The 19,988-nt window shown below is 34.2% G+C and overlaps 1 protein-coding gene across 1 annotated transcript; it reads right to left on the bottom strand.

The window, feature by feature from the left end:
• Positions 1-46: 46 nt before the first annotated feature.
• On the bottom strand, positions 47-10,542 carry LOC117571395 (uncharacterized). The gene is made up of 5 exons (XM_034253517.2): positions 10,283-10,542; positions 1,348-1,653; positions 856-1,016; positions 616-738; positions 47-551 (listed from the first exon to the last, which is right to left on the bottom strand). The coding sequence occupies exons 2-5, from the start codon at positions 1,409-1,411 to the stop codon at positions 483-485; spliced, it is 417 nt and encodes a 138-aa protein (XP_034109408.1). The 5' UTR covers positions 1,412-1,653; positions 10,283-10,542; the 3' UTR covers positions 47-482.
• Between the last annotated feature and the right edge of the window lie 9,446 nt (positions 10,543-19,988).

Here is a 19,988-nt window from a genome sequence, read left to right as displayed (position 1 = left end):
TTTTTTTGTGCATTGCGCAAAGCCCGCAAATAATCATTTCATATAGTTGTACAATCCATGGTTTCGATTTATTTTGTTGTTCTTGTTGTGCTTACAAACAAAAGAAAATTATTTGTAAATTATACAGTAATCTGACGACGGCCTCGAATTGTTGTAGTTCATGTTTTGTTACTCATGCTGCTGCAGTTATTGTTGTTGTTATTAGTTAGTGGCCTTCTATTTACATTATTTACACGACTCTCATTCAATACACAATACTCAAAATTAGACTACATATACAATTGTACAATAAAACGAAACTCAACAAAAATTGTCAACAAATTTTCTTAAATTAGTTAACATTTTCATGGAAATTTACTCTCCATTTAGGGCTTTTTGCGTTTTTTTTATCATTTCATTTTCTCATATGTTTTCTTCAGTTTACACAGTTAATTTAATTTGTTTTTGCTCCCCAAAGACAATAAATATTTAGTTAATTGCATTTAGTAGTCCTCATCATCTTCATCTGGCGGATCCGTGGCATAAGTTAACTCATTCAGATAGAACCATTTCTAAAGAAAATGAAAGAGTTAATTAGTATTATTGCTGTATTTAAATAAGCAAAAGTATGCTCACCGGCGACTCTGTGCAGTTAAAATTGTAATCCCAATCACATATTCTGTATTCCTGATTAAAGCTCGTCTCATTCGCGCACAAATGCGGTATTCGATTGCCCTCCTCATCGCACATGTGGAATATCTGTAATGTAAGTGCATTTTTAATTGCATACTTTTAGGCGGCGCATAGAAAAGACAGCAAGCAGTTGTGTAAATTGAACTGCTTACATTCACTTGCTCTAGCATTTGCACTGCTTACCTGGCAATTGTACTCCATGTCCGCATAGAAGCCCACCGAACGCCGCTTGCAATCGAATGAAAATGTTATATTATCTAAATTCGTCCATTCCTTCGTCTTGTGATTCTGAAATACTGGACTGGCTGGCTCCTGCGCTCTAATCGCCACCAGCAACAGGTGAGCTGCAAATATAGAAATTAGCAAATTGATTAGGCAAGGCTCTTAAATAGGAAATGACCATCAGCAAAATAAAAAGCGTTTTGAACTCTTCAGTTACGGTTGAAGTTTGCATTTTGAAATTCCTCTCCATGCTCTACTTAGTTGTGCGATGGTTGCCAACTCTTTTGTGGCTTATATATTTGTTAATGTGGCTCACGCCTGCGATGCCTTGCGATGCGGCCTCAAAGCAAATCGTCTAATCGACGCACTTGGCATTTAATTTATGTGTCGAGTTGTGTGTTTGCGCTTGCGTTTGTGGTCTTGTCTGGTCGCGTTATTGGGGCCACAACTCACCTAGTAAAACGCCGGAAAGCCATAAAATTCTATAACTGTAAACCATTTTTGTTGAGCTGCACATTTTGGCCTCTGTTTTGGTTGCTCGCTTCGGTCGCCTCGATCGCCGTCGTTGTCGTCGTCGCAGTCGTGTGTCTTCTGTGGCAGCTCCGCTCTCTTGATGTCCAAAAAATGCAACGCGTCTATTCCCTCTCTCTCTCTCTCTCTCACTCACTCGGACTTTGAGTTTGCCGCGTGCTACGCGTCCATTTAGCTGGCACTTTTCAATTAGGAAGCGTGACTTTGTTTATGGCAGCAGGCACATGGCTAAAAGCAGCAAAAGAAAAAAAACGAGAAATACGTTAACATTAAATTGCTGTGGCAGCTGCAATAAGTTGTCAGTTAATTGGCGGCCAATTTTGGTGAAATATTCATTAACTAATATTACAAAATCATCATCAACACAACAACAGCAACAACAACAAATCTCGTCGCAATGACAGCCTCCATTTGCGTAGAGTCGTCTTTATTTACATACATAGAGAGAGAGACTTAAGCCAAACCCGTTGAGATATGTCTGCGTTTTTTCTTACGCCTGAGTCATGCGGCGGATGCCGCTAATGGTAAATTTTTCCCACTCAGCTGCCAGCTGACGTCACAATCATCAAACGCACCCGCATCCGCAACAGGATCGAAGCATGTCTAGACGGCAACTTGACCCAGTTTTTGGTGGCCCAGTGTCTAGCAATTCTATGCTATGCTATGCGCTGACTAATCGTCATTTAAATTTGAATTTGCATTCATATTTCATAACAATCATTTCACATCAATCATTCGACTTGCGGCTGCCAAATTAACACACACATGGGCACAACAAAAGAGTAGGAAGAAATATGGAATGTCTGAAATGCCATTAAAAGACAATAAGTCAATGGCAGATCCAATCAGCAATAGAATTTATTTATGCAAACTGCTCGGAATTTATTTCATTCTCTTTTTTTCCATGTACCATGTATGTTTCTTTTTTTGGAGAGGCTTTTGTTAATCTTTTCGGCCAATCGCTGAGAAAAAAGAAAGAAACCATTTTAAAATGACCTTGCTCACGATTGTCGTTGTCTGCCTTGTTGTCCTCATTGTTGTTGTTTTGTTTGCTGTTGCTTCGGCTGCTGCTGCTGACGTTGGCCGGCTCCAATTAAAGTGTCAACCAGGTCGAACTGCAGCCACGGCCTCAAGACTTGAGCGCAACCCGATTGAGCGATTAGTGAACCGCAGTCGCTGATTGCATTTTATTGTGCGACGACCAATCTTCTTTCTCTTTGCCAAATCCTTGACATTTTTGTTGTTGTCTTTCTTGTGCTGTGATATTTATGGCTGCCGCCTGCGTAGACAACTGCAGCGATTAACATCGGCTTAAGTCAGCGTTGCAGACAAATAATCGTAAATTGTTTCGCGGCAACACGACGCCCCCGCATTCCCAACTAATTTGCCGGCAACAACGACAACAACGACAACAACACCGACAACAACGGGAACGCAGCCCAGACTTAAAAATATTTCCAACTTTGCCCGCGCCATATAATGAATGATATGCAGATTTTTCTTTGACTGCCGCTCGTAAAGTGAAGGCGACGTTAAAGGTCATCAGCAGGCCAACCAGACAGTCGGCCAAGCTGCCAACCAGTCAGTCAGCCAAAGGACGGCAGCGAAGTGAGGTGGGAGAGGGGAGGACAAAGACAGGGTTTATACCAAAAACTCATCTTCACACAGCTGAACAAAGAGGCGCCTGGAAGATGACACAGCAGCCACTGTTTGTCTGTCCATTTAGTTTTTTGTCTTTCACCTTTCGGTTGACCATGGCGCCTGCCGCAATTTGAGGCACTACCCCTCCCCCCAACCCCTGCTCCATGCTCATGACTATTGTCAGAGCCAAAGCTTTTAAGCGTGCGTCGAAATTTCCGCGAAGAAACCTCTCAGCTTACAAGAGTTATTAATTATAGAGTATTTAAAAATATCTATGGAATTTCCGGTTCAATTAGTAACAGATAGATATAGATATAGATATAGATATAGATATAGATATAGATATAGATATAGATATAGATATAGATATAGATATAGATATAGATATAGATATAGATATAGATATAGATATATATAGATATAGATATAGATATAGATATAGATATAGATATAGATATAGATAGATATAGATATAGATATAGATATAGATATAGATATAGATATAGATATAGATATAGATATAGATATAGATATAGATATAGATATAGATATAGATATAGATATAGATATAGATATAGATATAGATATAGATATAGATATAGATATAGATATAGATATAGATATAGATATAGATATAGATATAGATATAGATATAGATATAGATATAGATATAGATATAGATATAGATATAGATATAGATAGATAGATATAGATATAGATATAGATATAGATATAGATATAGATATAGATATAGATATAGATATAGATATAGATATAGATATAGATATAGATATAGATATAGATATAGATATAGATATAGATATAGATATAGATATAGATATAGATATAGATATAGATATAGATATAGATATAGATATAGATATAGATATAGATATAGATATAGATATAGATATAGATATAGATATAGATATAGATATAGATATAGATATAGATATAGATATAGATATAGATATAGATATAGATATAGATATAGATATAGATATAGATATAGATATAGATATAGATATAGATATAGATATAGATATAGATATAGATATAGATATAGATATAGATATAGATATAGATATAGATATAGATATAGATATAGATATAGATATAGATATAGATATAGATATAGATATAGATATAGATATAGATATAGATATAGATATAGATATAGATATAGATATAGATATAGATATAGATATAGATATAGATATAGATATAGATATAGATATAGATATAGATATAGATATAGATATAGATATAGATATAGATATAGATATAGATATAGATATAGATATAGATATAGATCTTGTTGTTTTGAAGAAGTGTATTCAAAGTTCGACTTATTCTAAGCTGGTTTTCTTCTCTTTTCTGGTATTTTCTCGACTTTAATGTGCAGCGGCGTTACTTTTGACATTTTCTGACAAGCGTGAGAAGCAGCCGAGACCGCGACTGCGACTCGGAGTGAATCTTTTGGGGTCTTGGGGGACGTATCCATGGCTGGGCCATCAATTTGCTTAGTGGTTCTCAACTTACATAATCTGCGAGTAAATCCCATAACAAAACCTAAAAGTTGAGTCGCACTTTTCGCCATTTGTTTTTTTGTAATCATGTTTTCTATATGGTATTTATTGCTATTGCTATTGTTGTTTTGCTTTGTTTTGTTTTCGTTGGTTATATTGTTGCTATAGTTGTTGTTGCTTTTGCATTCCATGAGCATGCGCGACATTTTTTTTGGAAAGTTCGTTTTGAATTTTGTTTGACGATTCGGAAGTTTGTTGGCGTCGATTTGCGAAACATCGCACTAATTTGTTAATTTCGACGCGTAACCGAGGGCGCAATGTTTGATGGTTTTTTTTTCGAGGGGGCCCATGTAATTTATGCAAATTGCAAATTATTTAATTTGTCGTAATACAACAACAACAGCAGCAGCTAAGCATCATCAGCAACAACAACAACAAGAAATCCCCACAATTTCTGCTTAATTTGAAGTTTCGAATTTCGTTTCGTTTCTTCGCTTTTCGTTAAAAGAAAATGCAACGTTGAAAGGCGAATAAAATGACAACAACACAAGACAACAATCGAGTGGAGGAAAAAAACAACTTAGAGGAAAAGCTGAGAAAATTTTTGGTGTGTTTGCTGCAGCGGAAGCGTCGCTAATTGGCGGAACTGCTCGCCAACAACAACAACAAAAGTAGAGAGACAGCAGAAGAAGCAGATATACGTATATATAAAAAAATAAAATGTTGAAACGCCAGATGACGACACTTGAGACGACTTATGGCCGCCGCCCCGTTATCGGATACCACACTTACATAAGTGCAAACATGGCTTAATCATCTCACCAAGCTCTAAAGCCTTCCCAGCAGCAGCTCAATTGATTAGACCAGCTTGCTGCATGCTGCAACCCAGCTGCAGATTGAGATGAGATCGAACTACTATTTGTGGCGCCTCGCCAAAGCAGCAACAAAACAACAGGCGAAACAGTTGACACTTGGACTTTTGCACACATTTTTCAACGCTATTAAAACGCCGCCAACAGCAATGACAAACAACAATAACAACAAAAACAGCAACTAAAATTTCATTTAATTGATCAACAGGCAAGAAAACTTGTTAGCTGACCAGATTGACCAGACAGCGCCCCCTTTCCGTCCGCATTCACCACCCCTCGAGTGTTGGCCTTGAAAAAACGGTACGCAGAAATGCGCTTAATACGAAAAATCAATATCGAAAAAAAACACACATGCAAAAAGTATAAAAAGTTGATCGACGAAATCGACAAAAAAAAACGAAAAAAAAGCTACACAAAAATATGAAGAAAAAACCTGCTCTTGGGGACTCGTACTAGGCGACAGATAAAAGTAAATTTTAAAAACGAAACAGCTACACGAAAGCGCGCTAATAAAACATAAATTTCAAATATACGAGTGTGTGTATCAATGTCTGTTTGTTGGTGTGTGCATGCCAAAAGCTTAAACAAATAAATATTGCAAATTGAACAAGTCAAAAAAAAAATAAGAAAAAACAGAAACGAAAATAACAGGAAAAACCCCCCCAAAAAACTCTGAAGACTCTTAACTGATTTCAAAGATTGTCGCTTGACATATCAGTTGAGATGCCTTCATCGATATACACATCTATTTGGTCTGAGTTTTTTAAATGCCACCATTAATAAAAATTAAATGTGCTAATTTAAAAACAAATAATGAAATTGACAAAATTGCTCGAATCAATTTGCTATTAATTAAAATGTTTGATGGCAACCACAGAGAGCGACAAGACAGTTGCTAAATAATGCATGACTCGAATACTAATTTCAAATCAATGGGAAATTCAATACCCACAAGAATAACAGTAAAACTTTTGTGTCAAATAAATTGTTTACCCTTTCAATGATAAATATAAATTTAAAGGTAAATTGTTTTTTTTTATATAAAGCAAATTTTTTGAAACTTTAAACTATGTAGAAACATATATCGAAATTTAAAGTTAAATTGTTCGACCCTTAAAATATTATAAAATATCTCTATCAAGTTTCTAATAAAAGGCAAAAACCAAACATGTATTCATTTTAAATACAGTCTTAAACTTTTTCTGATCACTAATAAAAAATACATAAATATAGTATTATTTTTCAAGTAGTTATAAATCTTAAATAATTATTTTATATTAAATTTGAAAGTAAAATGACTTTACACTTTGAATAGAATTAAAATACCCATATCTTGTTTTAAAAAAATATATATAACGTATGCATACTACTTTTAAGCATAATCTTAATCAATTCAAATAATTGATCTTAATAAAAAATTTTATTAATTTAAATATAGTGTACAACTCTTAAAAATCAAATATTTTAGAAGTTCTATAATTTATATTTGAAGAGAAATTGCCTTTCATATATCGAGCGAGGTAAAATATATATTCATTTTAGGTATAATTTGAAACACTTTAAAAACCTGATCTTTAAACAAAAAATTTTAAAATTTGGTAGCATTGCTTTAAAAGCATTGTATAACTTTTAATTTATATTTAAAATATACATTGGAATCATGTTAATTTTAGCTATAGTCTATAGTACATCAAATACTGGATCTTTTATAAAAAATTATAGGATTATATAAATCAATTTAATATCCAAGCACGAAAAAAAATTATTTTATAATCTGATTAAAATTGAAATGTCAATATCGAGCAATTTACGTATAATCTTATGCACTTTAAATAATCCTTAAACAAGATTATACGATTTTTATAGAATTACTTTAAAATCACTTTTAAATGCTTTATTTGTATTCGAAACATACATGAAAAATACATTAATTTTATGATAACTTTAAAGCATTTCAAATGTCAGATCTCTAAAAATATATTTTAGGATTTTCGCAGTACTATTTTTAAAATCAGTCATAAACCTTTAATTTGTATTTTATATCAATTGAAAGGGAAATTGAATTTTTATATTTTGAGTAATATTAAAATACCAATATTTGTGTTTTAAGAATAATCTTCAATAAATGATCTTTAAACGAAATTTTGAGAAGATATACAAAAATATTTATCTCTTCAATGATCAACTGATCTTTAATCGAAACTTTAAGTAGCATTTTAAAACCTAAAATTTATATTCGGCAAATACATAAATTATATATTAATGTTAAGTACAGTCTAAATCACTTAAAATACCTGATCAAAAAAAGTAGCTTTTGTATAGTATTTAATACAGGTTTCAACCTTTTAATTCCACTTTTTAGCAAAATTGAAAGTGAAATTGTTTTACAATTTGATTAAAATTAATCTACCTGTATCAAATTTTTAAGAAAATACATAAAATTGCAGGTTTAATCCTAGGCACTTTAACAAGTGATCTTTGAACAACATTTTAGAAGCTTTTTAAAACCTTTAATTTATATCTAAAATATACATAAATTATATGTTAAGTTCAAAGCACTTTAAATACCTGATCTCTAACGAAATTTATTGGACTTCCATAGTATTATTTCTAAAGCAGTTTAAAACCTTTAATTTATATTTCAAATATACAATTTAAACATCTTGAATACAGCAGCCAGCGCCACCCACAAAGTGACGAGTTTACCTTAAGTTCAACATTTAACACTTCCGCTGACGTTATTTATTTTATTCATTATTTATTAATATTTTTTCAGGTTTAACAAAAGAAATGAGTTAAAAAAAAAAAAAGAAAAAAAACCCGCTTTGATTGTTAACATTTGGAGCTTGTCAGCTGCAAAAGGCCGTTGAAAAACTAATAATTAATTAAGATTCCATTAAACGCAACCGCATCAGGCATCAATCGATCGATCGATCGATCGAAAACGAATGAACATTCGGTCGATCGATGGTCTTAAATGCCAACAGTTCAGCGGACAACAACGCGACTGACAGACAGACTGAGAGACAGACAACAACAATGCTAACAGGCAGTCAACAAACAGCAAACAACAAACAAAACTGCAAATCGTCTAAACGAAATGCCGCTGACCAGCAGCATCTCCATCTCTCAATCTCAATCTCCATCAGCATATCCAGCTTCTTCGACAATTCGACATTAACATATCAACATTGTTTTTTTTTGCTGCTTTGCTCTCAATGTATTCGTTACAAGGGCAGCAAAGAGCAGAAAGAAGTTCAGTTATCGGGACAGCGGTTGAGATACTCATCATCATGATCATCATCTAAAAATCAGCAGGTATATATACCTATATTTAGATTTGATTACCATTACCTTGCACAATTCGCTATGGTAACAGCCCATCGAAGGTGCTTTGATTGATCGCCTTGATCCAAGCCCAGCCAAAAAGGTGCTGAAGCTCCCCTCCCTTCCTCTCTTCCTCCTCTCTTCATCTCTTCTCATTTGCGAATTTTGCCTGCGGCTACCAAGTTGACCAAGTGCTACTGAAGTGTCGATTAGGCTGCCCCAAACAACCATTCACATTAAACAATCGCATGAACACGACGATGAGATTTATCATTGTTTCTTTTTTTATGATTATTTTTGTTGTTTTGTGTTTGTCTCTTCCGATTCTTTTATGTGTGTTAAGACACTTCTTGATCGACTGCAACTATTAATTGATTAATTCATTAATTTCTGTGCATTTTGCAACCGGTTTATGAGTGTGTGTGTGAGTGAGTGTGTTGTGCTTGGCAAATGCTAGACGGAGTTCAAGGCTCGCCACGTGGCGTATACGTGATGTGCCGGCCAACAAATGGCTGAGCATATTGCAGTCAGCGAGCAAAACGCTTTTCGCACAATTAAGCAGCAGCAGCAGCCACAGCCACACAGCATTAACTAACTAACTGCTTTGTAATGTGGCAGCAATAAATTTTATGTAAATCGTTTTTGCTTTTAGCCATTTGTTGTGTGTTGCCAAAGAGAAGAAAACGGTGCAGAGCTTAAACAATGCAAATGAATTACATACCACATTGTAGTAGTAAAAAAAAAAAAGCGCAACGCCAGCGGGCCAAATGATGTGCAAGCAATCGCAACCGCAGTTACACACACACACTAACACACACATTCAGATACACACACAAACAATCTTCGTGAGTTTGAAAGATTTTCCAAGAATGCGCTGCCAAGCTGCGGCTGTCGTTGCATGCAGCGGGTGGTGCGCTCCATGCTGCCAGTCAAGTGTCTTTTCACACACAAGTCACACACACTAACATACACAACACACACACACACTCACACACATGCACACACTACTACACACACTCTTGCTTTGCTGCAATTACAACAAGTTTCTTGTCGAAGTTATCGATTGCATGCGCAACAACAACAACTAACTTCAATCGCTGCGCGCTGCCAGCTATTTTTAATCAAGCATCTAGCTTTAATTTATGTTCAATTTATTAACTCCAAGTTCTTCCCAGAATCAAATAAAAAACACTTCCCCCGTTCGAGAATGCCAAAGTTGAAATCAAGTTGGACAAGAAATTAAGGCCAAATGCTTTCGTTGGCCTCGTCACCTGCCATTTGTGATTAGGCATCGAAATTCACTCATTCGCTCGCTTGCTCTGCCCATATCAATATCAAAAACTTAATGCATAATGCGTATGCGAAAACAATACTACAAAAAAAAATGTATTGCATAACAGCAAAGCAAAGCATAATAATAAAAAAAATGTAGAGCAGGGCGCAGGCGCAACAAACTGTAAAGTTGAGGATATCTTATTACCGTTTTACCTTAGTTTTGTTGGCCAAAGGAAAGTCGTCAAGTCCGTCAAAAAGAGACTGCTATCCACACCGCGTTGAATTGAATTGAATTGATTTAAGTTGCGTTGAGTGAATCTGCAAAAAGCACTTGACGCATTTGCATGTGCTCGACGTTGATATTGTAACACAATTTTTTATACTTTTTCGTTGATTATGATTATGATGATTTATATAATGGGCATTTGGTTTTTGCACTGGAAAAACTATTTCTTATGCGGCTGTTGCTGTTGCTGATGTTGCTGTTGCTGTTGCTGATGTTGCTGCTGTTGTTTCATCGATCGACAATTGTTGTTGGCGTTATTTCGTTTATTTCGCCACCACCAACAACATTATATATATATATATTTATTTCTTATAAATATTGCTCTTTCTTCACACGCACACACAGCAATCAACAGGCAGCAGTTAACACACACACTCAAACACTCACACACACACGTAGAGTATACACAAAGAGAGCCAGAGATAGATACTCGCGGGAGAGAGAGCACGCTCGCGTGTATCCGTCAGATACAAAAAGGCAACAAAGACAAAGCAACAACCGTTCGCTGGCGCGCACGTCGAACGAATAAAACGGCAAAACGAAGTTGAGCCAAAGAAAAACACTTGACGGCAAATCTCAACTTTAACTTTGGCCTGCAAACGCAAAAGCAAAAACACACACACAAAGTAAAAACAAACTCAAAAAAAACAAAACGGAAAAAACAATGTTAACAATTTTTTGTTGTTTTTTTTTTTGTTTTTCTTGTTTTTACTTTAGTTTAATGCTGTTGCTTTTGCTGTGCTTCGTTGTGTTGGCTGGTAACGAACTTTTGGCCAAATGCATTTGGCTCTTGGGACGCCTCGCGTTGGGATGATGAAAACGTTTGCAAAGTCAGCGCTCAACTGGTTCGCCAACCGCCGCTCAAATTGGTTTTATACGCAACACACTCAGACAACACTCACACTCACTGCGCTCAAGTCTGCGGAGCGCATTCAGAGACTCGTTACGATTCAATCTGCTCTGCTCCTCCTCTGCAGCCTCTTCGCAAGAAGCAAAAGAGCCAAACTCAGATTGGGGCATTGAGTTGAGGTAGGTTGGAGAGTCTCGAATCTGCAGACTCTTCGCAGCGCTGCCAACTTGTTGTATTATTCAAAGCGCTAGTTTTGAATACAATCGAAACACAGTTGATATAATTTGCCATACAAAGATTTATAGACTTCAACTTGGCCTGAAAGTATCTCAACTCGTTGCCATGCAATAATAACAACAAGTAAAAAAGCTATAGACAAGTGGATTCGACTATGAGATACCCGTTACTCATATCCAATAGTTCATTTTGAAATGTACCAAATTGATATACCGAAATTATACAGCAATATACCAAGGAATATATTCGGTAATTTGATATAACAAGTGTTGTCAACAACATGTGCAGTATTATGATCACAATATACCAAATTGATATACCAAAATTATACTAAAATATGCTGAGGAATATATTTTTTCAATAACATCAAAAATTTGCGGTACTAGAATTTAAATATACCAAATGAATATACCAAAAAAAATACTAAAATATACTGAAATCTATGTTTGGTATATAAATAAAGTAGTGTTGGTAATAAAATTTAAGCTAAGCTGTAAAATTAATTTAAATATAAAAAATATACTGAAATATACTAAAATTAAAATTCTTAATGAGTACTGCAAATCAAAAGTATAGTTCTTTCTCTTATAATCATTGTCAATAATCGAATAATATTATCAGTCAAATCTACCAATTGAATATAACGAAAAATACTGAAATATACCGAAGTGTGTAATGCGTGTGTGTAATAAAAGCTAAAATATACCAAATCTTACAATAATATAATAAATGCTCTTATAGTCTGAGAGCTACAAACAGACGGATAAATTGACAGAAATATACCAAATTATAATACTGAGAATATACTAAAATATACCAAATCTTACAATATATAATAAATGCTCTTATAGTCTGAGAGCTACAAACAGACGGATAAATTGACAGACAGACAGATGACTTTGGCTACATCACGTTGGCTGTTGACGCTGATGAAGAATATATGGTTAGTCGATCATTTGGAGAGGATTCCTTCTGCCAGTTAAATTCACTCCCTGCCGGCACAAAATTATAATACCCTTCTATTCTATGGATAACGGGTATTATAAACTCAATGCTTGCATAACAATTTCCGGTCCAGTCCACTTAGTACAATGTATTTGCATAGTTTGAATTTATATCAATAGTTATTAGTTAGTATACATATATACTATAAATTTATTACAGTAGATTTATTTATATACTCCCATAGTTAGTTTTATTTGTTTGAGTTCTTGAGTTATTCCCCCAACAATAAGCACTGCCAAAATATTTATAGTTTTTTTTTTTGTCGCTGTTCATTTTGTCGGTCTCTGTGCTAATCGGTAACAAAGTGTTGTATCCACACATAATATTTTTGAATACTCTAACAAAAGGTATTGTCAATTTGTCAACAAAAGAATTTATCTACAGCCAGTTTCAAAATTCAAGCTGCTTGAATTAAGTTCAAGTAGCAAATAGCAATTATAATAATCTGGTTGGGTTGCTGTACAAAAATGTATTTAAAATTAGAGAGTGTGTTTATTTCTTGTTCTTGTTATGTTTATCAAACTCATTAATTATCATTTCAATTTCACTTTTTACTGTGTTATCTAAATTACTTTAATATGCCACACTTGTGTTTTTAAATGCAAGTTATTCATTATATTCAACACTTTCTTAGATTTATACATAGTAAATTATTCTGAAATTTTATGCTTTTGTTGTGATATCTGTTTTAAAATTTTAGGAAAGAATAATATTATTTCTATTCAACAAATTCTGTTTCTAAATTACACTTATTATTTATAAATTCAAAAAACATTTTTGAAACATGAAATCAATTTTCTATAGAAACATTTTTATAAAGTTAAAGTCAATTTTCTATAGAAAATCAGTTGAAACATTTATGCTATTGTTAAGATATCTTTTTTGGTTTTGGGTTCATATTTTTAATATTCTGTGTTACATTTATAATTTCAAGATTGCTAACTTCTTTATCGGTTAACTTCTTTATTGTAATTTTTAATCGTTGTTGCATCTCAAAGAATATTTTGACAGCGCTTTAAAATGAATTGAACAGTAAATAAAGTTTGCTTTAAATATTCTAAATTTATATTTCATTTTATTTAAATTTATTTCATAGAGTATCTTTTGGTGCCACATTCTCAAATTTAAGCAGTACTCCTTCTAGTTTTTTGTGTATTTGCTAAGCATCTGACCAGTTCTGAGCCACTTTTGTCGCATTCAACACTGGTTTAATTAACATAATTAAATATAAATGCGAGCAAAAGCGCAAAACGTCAGCAAACAAACCCCAAAACAAAGTAAAAAAAAACACACACAAATATTATAAATAAAATAAATAAATTTACATAAGAACAACTTTTGGTTTTAACAAACGAAAGAAAACAAAACAACAACAACGAAAAATGAGAAGAAGTTGCTGTTAAAATAAAAATAATTTTTGTGCTTGTTGATTGCCGTTAAATCGGCATCAAGTTCATCATCAAACACGTCTCTCGGGTCTGGTCTAAGACTGAATGTGAATCTGACTCTGAGTCTGACTCTGAGTCTGGGTCTGGCCCGTAACGCCCGCTCAACTGGTTGGACATGGCTGTTGTGGTTAAAGCTGTGGCTCTGCTCATCATCTCCGATCTGGTCATTTGAATGCCAAAGGCATCGCAGCGCTTTTGCTCTTTTCACATTTGGCGTAAGCAGTTCTCTTGTTGCTGTTTTGCCACTAAAAGGCAATTTATGATGAGCGCCGTCAGTGCCAGAAATTAAAAATTTATGACCATAGATGACTTGGCGAGAAAGAGACGAAAACCGAACATGAACCGACCAAGCGTCATCAGCGGTAGTCAACGGCCCAGCGGCAAATGCGAAACTTAAATGTCAAACTAATTTAAACAAGACGCTCCATAAAAACTGGATTAATTAAGGTGCCAGCCGCAGAAGCAGCATCAATAGCATCAACAGCAGCCTCAGTTGTCTTTCGTGCTGACGTGTTTTGGCCAAAATGATTTGCAGCCCACGATTGATATCGTTTTGCCAAAGACAAATCCATATACAATAGTTCAGCTAATGAAGGGAACTGTCCATCGATATTGACTTGATATTGACTTGTATCTATGAGATACACGCGATACATACATATGCATGGTGTATGACTGATTGACCAATTGACTGATTGCCTGTTTGTTTAATTGGCTGCAGTCAATTAACATTTTGTCAGACACGGATACTTGATTTGTACTTTTGTATAATTGTGTGCCCTCTACACAATGGCTTCAGCAGACAAGGTATAACAGACTGCACGATGAGGCAGCATAAAAAATATACGGCAAATAGATTAATAATCATAATAATAAATATGCGAATCCATTCAAATTGATTGGTTGTTTGCAACTTCAAGAAAGTGATACTTTAAAGTTAACTTAAGTAATTTACCGATTTTTTAAGTCTCATTTTACTAACTGGAATTGGGGAATTAAAAAATTCCCTGGAATTTCGAATATTAAAATTATTATTGCTAAGTCAGTCAATTATTTTCTCAAGTTGAAATAAGTAATTTACTTTCTGTTGGAAATTACATACCAAAAACAACAATGATAAATACTCCATAATATATATAAATATCGATTAATCGATAATATAGGAACTGGTGTCGATTTTAAAGATAAGGAAGTCTGTTCCACGTGCCTTCCTTAGGAATTAGTTAGTGTTGTAATCTGACAGCGAATGACAGAAATAAAGAACAATTTATAAAACTTAACTATCAAAGTGTTTAATTATTTATTTGGCATGTCTGGTATAATACCCAAAATGTATTATAACTATCTGTTTCAATAGTTTCCGTCTAATTTTACATGCTTAATCTGAAATTTAATGACTATATTGAGATAATGGAAACAAAAAAGAATATTATGTGTAAGGACTTGACATTGCAAAACATTTGAATGAAATTATAAGTTTGTTTATTTAATTTAATTCATTTCGTTTCAACTTTTCTTTCGTTCTCCTAACTTTTATCGATATCATTTCCTTCATATAAATTATTTATTTATTATTATTATTATTATTATTATTATTATTATTATTATTATTATTATTATTATTATTATTATTATTATTATTATTATTATTATTATTATTATTATTATTATTATTATTATTATTATTATTATTATTATTATTATTATTATTATTATTATTATTATTATTATTATTATTATTATTATTATTATTATTATTATTATTATTATTATTATTATTATTATTTTTTTTTTTATTATTATTATTTTTTCTCTCATATTCTCATATTCTCTCATATTTTGCTAATAGTTTATCTAAAAAAATAATGGTCACACTATATCGTTAGTTTTGTTGTCACAATTATATTTTATGGTACATAAATCAATAAATTACATAAAAAAAAGACAATAAATCATATATTGTAGATATTAATTAGTGTTTTTTTTTTATCATCTAAAAATAATATTAAAGGTAACTTTTAAAACTTTTGTTATTTCATTAACATATCACTTCACTTTAGTATTACATGTTAAAAATTTATTTTAAAAATATTATTTTTATACCTTTTATGAAAGCCAGATTTAGTATGTGCTTTATTTAAGATAATAAATTCGATTTGAGGTATTCTATTTTATATATGTTTTACTTTTGATAATTCATTAACATATCACTTCACTTTAGTATTAAATGTTTAAGAAAATTGCCGAAAATAAATTCTTGAAAATTTTTCCACTCACTAAGTTTTTTATACAGATGAATTTTATATTTATATCAATTCTCAAACTTTAAGTAGCCAATGCAAATCTCAGCGTTTCAAACTAAATTCAGAAAAGTATTAAAAACGATTAGCGCTAAATCTATAGAGTTTAAACCAAAGATTAGCTCTCTCAAGCATTTATGGCGAAACCATAAAAAGTTAATTGCAGCCATATTTTTTGTTGCGAAATTTATCGCTACCAAATTTGGTAATTAACATTTATCGGCGAGATTCTAAGAATACTATTTCATAACTTAGAAAAGTAGAATTTAGAAATTTGCGTGGCTGTTCAGGATACTAAATAGCAAGTCCCGCTATCACAATTTCATTTACGTCAGTTGCCCAAAGTAGGAGAGTAGAAAGTCTATTGAAATATGCGTAGGAATACAGGATATTTGACAAGTCTGGCAAGTCGCATGCTGTGTTTTATTGACGCACTCTCACCTCAATGTGTGTGACATTTGCTTACATAAAAATTAATTGAAAATATTTTAATTAGCAAGTGCTTGGAACTAACGGGGCGTATGCGCAATCTCATGTCTTGTTATTACACTTATTCAATTAACTCAAGTGTCGGTCTTTGTCTCGATAGACACCTAACTTTTTTTTTAGCGCCCGGCAAAAGGAAAGGTGTTGACCTTGTTGGACACGCACCAAGACACACACACACATACACATACACAGACATAAGCGTGAGTGTAACTGGGCGTTCCACTGGTTCACCTTCCGAAAATTTCCAATGCATTTGCATTTTTGGCCATTAAGCGAAGAGCCCTTCACAAGAATTGTGAGCACACAAAAAATACGAAAAAATACGAGAAAAAAAAAGTGAAAGCCCCGCTATAAAGCGGTTTTGGCAGCTGACAGCAACCAGTATATGGCCAGCTTATGGCCAACTCCTAAACAGATTCCTTGCCAATTCAAGTTCAAGGCCATTTGCTGGTCATTGGTATTTTTGTTGGATTTCGAATATCTTGCCATTTACTTTTGCATACTATATATCTTATTTATTTGTTGTTATCACTGTTGTTGTTGTTGTTGTTGCAACACTTGTGCACACAAATTATGTCTATAAATACGCGGCTGTTAATCGATTTTTAAGTTGTTGGCCGAGCTCGGAGCTCGAAGTTATACAACAACATTTTTAACACCTTGCGCACAATGGAAATGTGATTTTTATAACTGTCGCTATTGTTAGTGTTGTTGTTATTGTTGTTGCTATTATTATTGTTGTTGCTATTATTATTGTTTATAGCGTTGGCATTTTGGGGCGCGCACTCGTAACTTGAACCAATTCGAAATGTATTCAACACACACAGACAGACAAAATCAAAAAAAATATACTCGACTCAAGTCGATCGGAAAGTCAATAAAATATCAAGTTTTATATATATACATATATATATATATGCAACAAGTATTTGAGTCCGTTGCCAAGTCACACACACATACACAGCGACGTTAAGTGCATGTTAGTATCTAGAGCATGAAATTCAACTGGCCGCCTGACTGGACTTGCGACTCGGCAGCGAGACTTGAAACAAGTGGCCAGTTGATTGGCCGAGCGAATTTGTGCCTAAAACCAATTGGCTAAACCAAATCACATTTTAGCCACGCTGCATGCCAACTCAACAGCTGATCACCCCGCAAATACCCTGTAATTTATGAATGTCTTTGCGGCAATTGCATCAACCACACCCTTTGCCATATTTTGTGGCTTACGAGGTATAAAAATCACTGCGCACTGTGCACACACAATGCATATTTTAAACAAAGGCTGAAAGCTTCAAAAAGAAAATCGTTTTAAGTGGGTGAATTTGGCATTTTAGGTGAATGTACTTTACGTAAATATTGATCAACAATAGACAGTTAGCAATTGAAGCTCACAATTCGTACAACAACAAAAAAAAGTGAGATTAGATAATGTGAATGTGCGCAAATTATAACGAAAGAAAAGATAATCTTTATTTTTCTTTAATCATTTTAATAGGCGGTCACACTGTAAATTGAGTTTTTACAGTACCTAACCATCAAATAGATTTTTGTTAGAGTACTAACTATATCAAAATTCAAACTAATCAGAATTTTTTACCTTTCTATTTTTATCTGCAATAATTTTTAATAAGCGGTCACACTGGTTATTGCGAAGTAGGTGGCAAATTGAGTTGTTAAATACTGTTATTTGTCGCATGCAATTTGGTGTCTGCCATTTTGCTTTTTTTCGATATATGTAAAAATGTCATTATCGATATCAGAAGCTCGATACCAATTAGTTCACACTGCTTACACTGTTCACACTAAATGGAGTTGTCAAAACAGTTATCGATCAATCAGCTTTTTGTCAGCCTCCAATTCTGATTACATTTCTGATATACGAAATGTGTCTATCGATATCATTATTAAAGCTAATCAGAATTTCTTTGCCTTGTGCTGAAATTTGCAAAGCAACAACTTTTTAGCTCCACCACATTAAAAAAATTGTTGTACACCTTTCAAATTCTGTCAGTGCTGTCGAGTCAACGTTGTTGTTGTTGCTGTTGTTGCTATTTTTGTTGCTGTTGTGCTTGTTACCAAGACTGCAAACAAGGCGAATTCATTTGATTTGCGCTGGAAAGGAAGGCAAGGCAAGGCAAGAGGCCAATTACTCAATTCGCATGCAGCGAACAATTGCAGTTTAAAGTTGAAGTTGAAATGCATTTGTGAAGTGATTGGCGCTGCCACCGCCCGAGTCTAGTGACTGCCTCCACTTGTCTTCCAACTGCCCCCCCTCTCCCGTCCCCTCTCTTGACTACTGCGCGCCACTCAAATTACCAGACTAAGACTAATTTTGATTGTGTATGCACACTCACACTCACACACACACACACAGTCAGCACTCAAACATGTGGACACATGCAGCTCACGTGCAGACATGCATTACAACCAGAGCAAGCAGGGGCAAAGCAGGGGACATGGCAAGGCAGCAAGCAAGTAGCAAGCAGTGCAGACGCTGTCGTCACCAGCGTCGTCGCCTCGCGTTCGTTTCTTAAGTCATTCGTTTTGCCTGACACTAAACTGTTGCACTAAAGTGTTTGTGTTGTTGTTGTTGCCGCTGGTGCTGTTGCTGCTGCTGTTGTGGCTTGTTTGTTGTTGTTTGGCGCTTGTCGATTTCCAGCCGAGTTTGTTTTGCTTTTTTTTTTTGTTCGTCAGTTTTTTTTGGGTATTGGGCTTTGGGTTTTGCGTTACTAGTTGGGTCAGGTTGCAGATTCGAAAGTGGGTCAATTTATTACTGCAATGCATTTTTTTTTTTTTTAAACTGCTGCCGCCTGCTGATGTTGCGGCTGCTGCTGTTGCTGTTACCGTTTTGTCTGCTTTGCTTTTGTAGGCCATTTTTATATACGTGGGGTGGGAGGCAGCATGAAAATTAATTAACTTTAAGTTGATTATTGGTTTTGTTTGTGGGCGGGTTGTTTGTCCGTCTGTCTGCCTGTTAGGCGCAGCCGTCAATTTGCCTACAAATTTAATCACATTTCGTTAACTCTTGGCTCTCTGCTGGTTGGCGAAGGTCAACACTTTTGGACCAGGAACCGCCACAATAACAAAAAATGTGGGTTAAATGTTTAGACACTGATGATGCGCTGCATCGCGCGAAAATTGCATAAGATCTCTATGTGTGTGTGTGTGTGAGTGCAGCCGGCGGCGGGCAGCTGAAAATTGGTAAATTGTAAGTTGGGTAAAATGGTAGAGTGCAGGCCATAAATACAACACAACAACAAGCCAAGTGCCTGGGCCTCTGTCTTTTTTCCATGCGCAAGCC

This window comes from Drosophila albomicans, chromosome 3, assembly GCF_009650485.2.
Source record: "Drosophila albomicans strain 15112-1751.03 chromosome 3, ASM965048v2, whole genome shotgun sequence".
NCBI classification, from domain to species: Eukaryota; Metazoa; Arthropoda; class Insecta; order Diptera; family Drosophilidae; genus Drosophila; species Drosophila albomicans.
Note: the sequence above shows the minus strand (reverse complement) of the source record. Positions and strands in the feature narration are given on the sequence as shown.